Source organism: Chiloscyllium punctatum, chromosome 17 (assembly GCF_047496795.1).
Source record: "Chiloscyllium punctatum isolate Juve2018m chromosome 17, sChiPun1.3, whole genome shotgun sequence".
Lineage (NCBI taxonomy): Eukaryota > Metazoa > Chordata > Chondrichthyes > Orectolobiformes > Hemiscylliidae > Chiloscyllium > Chiloscyllium punctatum.
In genome coordinates, this window is record NC_092755.1 from 95,170,493 (window position 1) to 95,180,514 (window position 10,022).

The 10,022-nt window shown below is 41.3% G+C and overlaps 1 protein-coding gene across 4 annotated transcripts in view; it reads left to right on the top strand.

Moving 5' to 3' along the window:
- The window catches only part of inpp5jb (inositol polyphosphate-5-phosphatase Jb), an 86,412-nt gene extending 79,595 nt beyond the window's left edge, over nucleotides 1-6,817 (top strand). For all 4 annotated transcript variants that reach the window (XM_072587989.1, XM_072587988.1, XM_072587991.1 and 1 more), the window contains one exon: nucleotides 2,407-6,817. In XM_072587989.1, the coding sequence (XP_072444090.1) occupies nucleotides 2,407-3,057 (651 nt within the window). In that variant the 3' untranslated portion in view covers nucleotides 3,058-6,817. The remainder of the gene's footprint in view (nucleotides 1-2,406) is intronic.
- The last annotated feature ends 3,205 nt before the right edge of the window (nucleotides 6,818-10,022 follow it).

A 10,022-nucleotide genomic window follows, 5' to 3' on the forward strand; every position in this document is an offset into this window, starting at 1 on the left:
ACCATCAATCCAACCAATCCATGTGGTCTGAGAGCAGCTGCAGGTTGACACATTTCCAACTGTGTGGGACATTTCACTTCCCCACGATCTCCTACATCTCACGGGAAGGGCAGACTGCTCCAACACCTGTTATTCCTACCCCTCTAATAATTACTGGATGAAAAGAAAAGGAAGACCTTACCTCGCTGTACCTTAATGCTGCTCACCACCACCACCACCAACCCCCCACCCCACCCACCCCCCCTCCCCCAACCCAGCAAAGCCCGGAATGACAAACGTGGATTGTTTTCGATGGAGCATTGGAAGCTGAGGGGTGAGGAAGTGGGGGGGGGGGGGTGATGCAAACACTGGACTATGTAAATTTATGAGAGGTGTGGATAGGGTAGATAGTTGAGTCTTTTTCCCAAGGTGGAAATGTCAAAAACTATGGGGAATTAGGTTGAGGGGGAAAGTTTAAAGGAGGTGGGGCAAGGCAAGGTTTTTACACAAAGGGTGCTGGATGCTTGGAATGCACTGCCAGTGGAGATGGTAGAAGCATATATGATTGCAATGTTTAAGAGGTATTTAGACAGACACCTGAACAGGCAGAGAATAGAGGGATAGAGACTACGTGCAAGTGGATGGGATTAGTTTAGAATAGCATCATGGTCAGTGTAGACGTGGTGGGCACAGGACCTGTTCCAGGTTAGTGTTCCATGTTCTAAAGAGTGATTTGGCCAAGGCAGAGCTAAAGCAACCAACAGAAGAAAGACCACAACCTTTAAGTTAAAAAAGGACATAGAGCACCTGTGATTAGAGTCACATAGCAGAAGATTTAACAAACTCAAAAGGGTATTATGACAGGAGGCAATCTGTCAGAGTGTAACAAAAGGAAACCTGCCACCCTCCAAGTACATGCTCCTGTAAAAGATCTGGATCATGCAACCCCAGTCCAAGAGAGAAAAGCTTACATTCAAAGCTCTAACCTCAGCTGAGATCAGGTGTGTTGCTATGAGTTCTGTGATAAAACCGGAATCATCACCATTCCGGCTTGAAGAAAATGAGAACTCTATCTTGTTTGTTCTTGCAGACTGCTGGACAAACACTTTACTCAACCACTTCCAACTGGTTCAGTGAAATGGTATGTGCTTCTCCAGGTGAAGCTGTGAAATATGTCTCCCAACCCTGGAACATTTACACCTAACTATTGGTTCCTAGCTCTAAAATATAACAATATATTACAAGAATATATAACACCGAAATCAATTGATCAGCATTAACCTGTAAGCCTCACGAATGGCCCTTGAGGTTCACATGACATCTCAGAGGTATATGTTCATGTGGTGTACCAAGACCAAACCCAACTAGAGTTCATTATGAATGATGTATAGAGGGGCATGCCAGTCCAGGGAGAGGGTGGTGCACGATCAGCTTTCAGTTTCTGTCGGTACTGTTCCTCAAAGGAATGCCACAATCACCTTCAGTTGTGTGTTCTTCCTCCAAAGAAGTATTTGCAATTATATAGCATGTTGCATAACCTCAGGACATTCCAAAGAGCATTACTGAAAGTAGGTTTCTTAGGAAGTGTAGTCACTGGCATGATGTGGAAAATGTAACAGCCAATTTTCATCTGACAAGCTGTTTCAAACAGCAATGTGATGAAGATTGGATAATCTGTTCTGATGTGTTGGTTGTGGGATGAATATTGGTCAGGACAGAGGGGAGAGTTCCCCTATTCCTCTTTTGAAGCAGTGTGATGGGATCCTTTACAATCACCTAAGAAAGCAGATGTGAGACTCAGTTTAATGTCTCATCCAAAACATGTCTTGTCTGACAGTGCAGCGTTCCCTCAGTTCCTCACTAGACTGCCAGTCTAAACTTTACATCTGGAATGGGACTTGAATTCAGAACCTTCTGAGTTGAGAGTGCAATAAAAGTCCAGTTCCCAATAGGCAGAGCAGATCGATAGCTGATCAGCCTGTGCCATACAAATGTCAGCTCCAATGTTGGAATTGTCTTTCAATGTTTGAAACTGGGAACATTAAAAAATGTTGAAGACATTTAAAAGGCATCTGTATGTGTATAAGAATAGGAAGGGTTTGGAGGGATATAAGCTGGGTGCTGGCAGGTGGGACTAGATAGGGTTGAGATGTCTGGTCGGCATGGACGGGCTGGACCGAAGACTCTGTTTCTGTACTGTATATCTATGACTCTATGGGCCCTTTTGCCAAAAGATTGCAGATTGACATTGTGATAGGGAGGGACTGTGCTACACCGTATCAGGTGAAGGACGGTGTCCAATCTGAACAGTGACCATTCCCAGCTCTGTATGAGGTGCCAGCAATCAGTCAGACACAGAACCAGCTTTTCCCTGCTGTACGAATGCAGACAAAATCAAAGTAAATTTCCCATTTCTTCTCCCTCTAGATTATTCTGCCCTCCTCAAGTTCTGACACCAGCAAGTCTGACAGCTCTGATTCCAGCTCAGATGGAGAGGAGATGAGTACCCTGAAGCTGATCCGCCCCAAATCTCGCAGCCCCAGCCCCGGCAAAATGAAGAAGGGGAGCAGCCGGAGCCGCAGTCGGAGTAAGAGCCCAGTTGCTCCAATAACACGGTCCCTACAGGGGCTCAACCTCAGGGTAGGCTCCAAGCACAAAAGCAAAAGCCGCAGCCCCTCACCCAGGGGGGCTCAAGTGTCCATTCCCGGCCAACCCAAATCGTCAGGGGGCAAACCCACTGCAGGAAACAGCCAGAACTCAGCAAGCAACCTGCGGGACAGACTTTCACCTTCAACTTCAGCAACTTTCAAAGACCCAGCATCTCGGGAGAAAGAGCAGGTTTTTCTTGGCACAGGCTCTGCTACAATGGGGGGACCTAGCAGTCAGGTTCAGGAACTCCCTGTGCAGCAAAGGGACAGCGGTCAACATCCACAACTGTCTCCGAAACTCTCCCAGCATCATGGTCAGGATGGAGCCGTCACTTTAAAGTTAAATAAAGCAAATCAACTCTCCACCGGCAAGTCTTCTCAAAGTGTCCAAGTCCCTGGGTCAGAGTCACAGCCACCAATATGGCAGTAGGAAGAGTGGAGCAGCATTTTCAGAGAGAAGAAACTGGCCACTGGACAAGGCAAAGTAACAAGGAATCAAAGGTCTCATGTTGACGCAAGGAATCAACAAAGCACAGAGAGACTGGAGAGACTGTAATTGTTACATGTAATTGGAAGATGTGTGGGACAATCAGCCTGCATTCTGATTTTTAATGTGATATGAGTTACCCCAAGAGGCTGGATGACTTTTAGACCCTCTGGAATTGATGAGTGGATGCAATCATGATGTAATTATTTAATTAGTTATTTAATTCACACTCTAACTAATGTCATTACCACCCCACTGTGTGAGTGAGATTCAGAGCACACACTCCAGCAAACTTGCTCCTCATCTTCATTGTTCTCTTCTATTGCTTATCCATCTTGCCCTCTTTCAGTGTCTCTCCTTTTTACGCTTTCCTTTCTGAGTGAGTGACTTTGTGGCTGTCCTTGTTTCACCTGCCGCCTTCTCACGCCTGTCTCTCTTTTTAAATGTCACTTTCTCAGTATTTGCTTCATTGTTCTGATGCAGAGTGATTCTTAACTTTTGTGCATTCATGGGAAAGTCACACTCTTGAGCTGCATGAGTGGAAAGTAGGAATAGAACTTTATATCTTTTAATCTCCATTCCCTCCCAGCCTGGATGTCTCCTGGGAGTGTGAGATTAAAGAATCACTTCAAAACTATATTTCTCGAATGTTTATCAATACTCTGTCATTGACCATCTCTCTCTATTTCCTGAAGTTTACTGATACAGTGTGTGCCAGTTTATTCATCCCGGAACACAGCATGTGTGGAACTGTACGTCACACTTTGCTGCAGAAAATGGATCCAGAGTGTTTTGACTCTCGAAATGCTGTCAGTTCACCTCTTGCTGTATGGGAAAGATGTAAGAAATGTTGCTTCTGGAAAACAGTATGGCTCTTGGCTGCCAAGCAGCACCTGGGAAATTATCAGGAATGTTTCATACAGAGTGCATCTTGAGCCCTTATTACCCATCAGTGCTGGAATAAAGCTACCAGCATTCCTAGCCTGTATTGGCAGGTGACCAGCTTTCTACTCAAGTATTCAAAGAATCACTGCTCTATCCATCTGGCTTTTAGTGACTTACTCTGGAACCAGTCTGAAGGATGTAGGTATGGAGTCTAACACTGAGTCACCTGATTGACTCACTCCCTCTAAGGAAGGTGATGGTTCCGGGCCTTTGTTCTAAACTTCCCCAATAGTTGATAATCAAAATTCATCCCAAACTGATGTAGAAGTACAGATCTGTGAACACAAGTGAACATTAGACTTGGCTAAATGTGAAAAAAAAATTAAAATTAAGTTATGCTTTTGGATGTATATAATTACATAAGCTTCTTGTATAAGATATTTCAATTTATTTATCTTCTACCTCCAACTCTGGTCAATTCTTCCCTTGCCCAAATACATGGAATTTAACTGGTGCACAATTCTACAGACATTGAATGTTCTGCTGGCTGTGGCTCATCGATAAGGTTAGTCAGTAGTGGTGAAAATATTAATCATGATACCATACGGTGAATACTTCAGTAAAATCACGGACCCTTCAGTGTAGACAAGAACTCCAGAAAAAAATAGGAACTCTTCAGTAAGGTTGAAGATTCTTCATTTACAATGTGGATCTTCAGTAGAAATTAGGACACTTAAGTATAGGTGAAGATAACTTCACAAGCAAGGAGGACTGTTTAATGTAATTGAGAGCTCTTTAATATTAGACCAGATTTATTTAGTATAAGACATTTTTGAGTGTTGCGGCAGTACCACAAGAAAAAGGACCAGGAATAGAACATTGGGCCCTCCCGTGCCTGCTCCAATATTCAATAAGATCCTGGCTGATTCAACACTCCTCACGTCCACTTTCCTGCCTTTTCCCCATAGCTACTGATTCTCCTATTGATCAAGAATCTATCTCAGCTTAAAAAATACACATATACTACAGTAGCAATCCAAAGGCCTTACTAAGCTAATGATAAGAGTTCAAATGCAACACAGCAGCTAAGAATTTAACATTTTTTTTAAAAAACATAGTACGGTGACCATAAAAGTACTGGATTGCTATTTTTAAAAATTTGGCCTACTATTCAACACCAGGTTATAGTGCAACAGGTTTAATTGGAAGCACACTAGCTTCTGAAAGCAAGTGTGCTTCCAATTAAACCTGTTGGACTATAACCTGGTGTTGTGTGATTTTTAACTTTGTACACCCCAGTCCAACACTGGCATCTCCAAATCATTGCCTATTATTGTTTTTTAGAGAAATAGTACAAAGTCACCACAAGAACAGCAGCAGTTAAGTGGTTTGTCACAACCTTCTAAAGAACAAATAAAAATATGTCATTAATACCAGCGACATGTACATCCTAGGGAAAAAACCTTTTTAAAAAATCACCTGATGACAGCCACCTGATGAAGGAGCATCGCTACGAAAGCTAGTGCTTCCAATTGAACCGGTTGAACTAAAATCCGGTGTTGTGTGATTTTTAACTTTGTACACCCCAGTCCAACACCAGCACCTCCAAATCTTAAAAAATCTTCAGTATGGTCAAAGACTCTTAACATACACTATGGAATCTTAGTAAAGCCAAGCATACTTCTAAATCGATGAAACATTTTCAGTATAGGCAAGCATTTCTTTTTTACAAAAACCACAACTCTTCAGCATAGCTGTGGAGTTTTCAGTATGAACAAAGATTCTTCTCCACAGACCTGCACTCTGTAATAGGACTGAGACCCTTCTATCTAAAAGATGGACCTTTAAATACAGATCAGAACTCTGGTGGAGATGAAGAATCTCCAGTAAACAGGTGCGCACCAATACAGATAAATGTTTGGTAGAGGTAAGGTTTCTTCAGTATAAGACAAGGAATCTTCAGTAAAATATGCTAATTATTCTATATAGACAAGGACTAATCAATATAAGAACTTTTTAGTTTAGGCCTGGAATCTTCATTAAAATGTCAATTCCTCAAAACAGACAAAACGTTTTTTTTAATATTGGACTCTGCAGTATAAGGACTCTTCAGTATGAGGACACTTCATTATGAGGACTCTTCAGTGTAAGGTCCCTTCATTGCAGATGAGACTCTTTAATATTAGATAAGGATTGTGCAGTGTGCATGTGGACTGCAGTGTAAACATATCACATTTCAACATAAACGAGGCAAAGGGATTGGGAATAGCAGAGTCAATAGGAATTTGGGAAAGAAAAGCACTGAAAGATCAGGGGTGAAATAAAATGATGTTGAATTTTCAGTTGCTGATCCCTATCCTTACTAAATGTAGTATTCCAGCAGTCATTTCACAATTTACAAAAGCACTTTCAGTTTGTGGGAATTGGTTATGAATTCTGTCTATGTAGTTTAGCCAGAGTCAAACTTTACAACCAGAAATGTTTCAGTAGGATTTCAGATTAGGATAGAATTTTCTTCCAGTGGGGGCATGATAAAAATACAGCTCAAGGGTTCTTCAATTCCTTTTAGTAAAATTTTTGTCGTGCACTGAAGTATTCTGCAGCTTAAATATGAGACAATCTTTTAACATTTACTGCATTCGTTTTTTTTACGGCAGGATTCGGAATGAACTCAAGCACAGTTTGAAATGCAGGCATTAGCTGGCTGCAATTGATGTGTGCGCGTGTGTGTAATGTGTGTGAAATTCCTGTCTTCCATAATTGTTAGACATGACATGCTCTGTATCTGGATAAAAACTTTCACCGCGGTTGAACAATGATGCACAGTAAACAAAAATTGTGTGTAATCTTGAGCTTTGTGTTTGTTTTACAGAGTTGCTAAGTTTGTTTTCATTATGCATTAGTATTATTAACGGTTAGAAATAGGAGGCTGCTCAAGATAGCTCATCTTTTTGGGTAGGACAGCAGATATTTGAAATTAAAATCCATTTGAAAGCCCAAGCAATCAAATACTCAGTAATAGCTTCAGCAATAGTCGGCAGAGGTTTGAAAGCCATGTTTGGTTTAAATTGAATCTTATACTGGAACAAGCAGCTAAAAGGAGCATCCAAAATCCCTTCTCAAAGGTCTGTGCTGTCACTGACTCGAGTCTGTTCTTGGCTGACTCACATTGAAGGTTACAAGAACCTGTCACAATTATGTAAATTGTGCATAGCTGGAAATGGGTTTGGGTCAAGACTGCATCTTTTGTCATGTGTTCAAATTACATATTTGATTAGATTAGATTCTCTACAGTGTGGAAACAGGCCCTTCGGCCCAACAAGTCCACACCGCCCCTCCGAAGAGAAACCCACCAAAGCCCACTCCCCTCCCCTATGTTTACCCCGACTAACACTGTGGGCAATTTAGCATGGCCAATTCACCTGATCTTTGGAATGTGCAAACTCACACAGACAGGCTGTGAGGCAAGATGAAAATAGTGACCCAAGTGGAGCTCACACGAGGACTGAAAACTGCGTTTTTTGCAAGTTGTCATTTAAACTCATTCAGCTATTTTTCTAATCTATGCCTTCTGTTATTAATATAGGCGCCGTGATTTAGCAACTTACATATTTTCTACCTTTTTTTTGTAAACTATACAAATGAATAATTGACCTATTTTATGCCACCGTGATCTTTCGCCTGAGTGTAATTTGATTTTAAAGGAGTAAAGGTGAAAATATTTTATTTGCTTAATTGGGATACTGATTAGTTTCTTAGTTATTAGTTTTTTTTAAAAAAAATCACAGATCTATTATTGCCCTTGTTCCAAAAAAGTATAGCTTAATTTTCAGAATATCTCTGAAGCCCCAAAAATAGTAGTTAGTGGAAACTTGTCATGATGATCAGCTGATTCTGGGACTGTTCCCAGTTTGGTGAATGTGGCTGGCTTCCAGTGTGAAGTTTCCAACTTGAGATGCTCTGAAGGTCATAGATGCTAAAATTTTGCATGGTCACATCACTGAAGCCAACACAACTGAACACCGACCGACTGTGGTTTATCATGCCATTTATATACAATATCCAGGTTTGTTATTCCCCGCATCTACCGCGTCTGCTTTACTCACTAGTTCCACAAGGTGGAGACAGTTGTTAAATACTGTCTCAATGAATTTAAATGCATATTTAAGCTGAGCAATGACAATGAGTTATAGAGGACTCAATAAGACATAACTTGCAGAGGGTGCTGGTGGTGCAGTGATTTTTTTCCGTAACTTTTTTTTGTTCCGACCTCTGGTTTAAGAAGACCTCAGGTTCAGGAAGACCTCAGGTTCAGGAAGACCTCAGGTTCAAGTCCCACCTGCTCCAGAAACGTGTATTTTCATGTTGCAACAGCTGATTTAAACCGCAAATATATGATGGCCCAGAAATGGATTGGGATCTCCCAGGGCAGGTTTGAATCCTGACAAATACAGTATTTTGGGGCTTTTGTGATGTAGTGATAGTGTCCCTATCTCTGGGCTAGAAACTCTAGGTTCAAGTGCCACCAGTCCCAACGCATATTGTAACAGGTTGATTTTTTTTTTGTCTTAAAACATTGATTCCTGGTATAAGCAGACGAAGTGAATGTAATTACATAGATTACAGCACAGACTATCTAGTTGAACAGTTCTATGCCAGTCTTTACATCCTATATCAGCCTCTTTTCACCCATTCCTCCCAGCAAATTCTACTTGCTGCTCCCTTGTGCGTTTATCTAGTTTCTCCTTAACTACCATTCACCTCAACATGTGCCTGCGGTAATGTGTTCCATTCTAACCACTCTCTGATAGAGGTCTCCTGAAATTCCGAGAGCTATTCCTGTCTATCTTATATTTCCAACCTATTGGTGTTGGATGTACGCACAAATGAAATGTGTTTTCTGTGGCTACCTTACCGAACCCTTCCATAATCTTAAAGGCCACTTTCAATTGACCTCTTTGCCTTCACCTTTTTAGAAGAATATTAACTGAGGTCCAGTTGTCAAATGAACCTAAATCATAGGTCAATAATGTGATTATAATATTCACTGAATAAAAGCCAAATCTTACCAAAGTTAACATCATGTAATATAATCCCAGGATCAACCATATTGCAGTGGGTCTGGAGTCACATGTGGGCCAGGCTAGGTAAGGATGGCAGATTTCCTTCTCCAGAGAACATTAGTGAACCCAATGGGTTTTACAATGATGGCAGTGGTTGCAAAGTCACCATTCAGCTTGCTTTTTTATTCCACACATTTTTAAAAATTGAATTCCGTTTAAGAGAGTTAGGAAGCTAAAATAGCACAATTGCATGTTATCGTGAATGAGATAACCTGGAGTTTGTTTAAATCGTATAACTTTACTCCTTCAGAACCCAACACTTAATCCTGGTAACTGATGCTTTTTAATTCTGCCCATTTTAAACTATACAACTAAGCAGACACTCCACAAGATTAAATTACACAGACCGAGAATATGTGCTGCACTGCTAAGAGTCACCATTAGGAAATGAGGGAGGCAGAACTTTTGTTACCTCAGATTCCATGACAAGGCAAGTTGAAGGGACTGCACCCTGCTTCTCCTGTGCAGTTTATGGTTATGACAGTCTGACAGTATAAAAATAACAAGGCATTCTTCAAGAGCAAACAAAACAGTGAGTGCCAGGAGGTTATCGTGTGTGGAAAGCTTCACTGTTGACCCTGAACCAGTCCTCACTTGATGTCGTTCCTGTATACGCAGGATCATATACTCCAATTGGCCTGCGGCCACATCACATCAGTCACTTGCCAGCAAATGTTAGCAGGACACATACAAACTGGAGACACAGAGAAGTGAGTGCTTACTGCTTTTATAGCTGTTGGGCCTTTCACCATTCCCTTCAAAATCCATTACAATTTATTGTTGCAAAAGCAAAATACAATGAATACTGGAAATCTGAAATGAAAACAATGTATTTAACAGGCCAGGCAATATCTCTGAAGAGATGATATGGAGATGCCGGTGTTGGACTAGGGTGTGCAA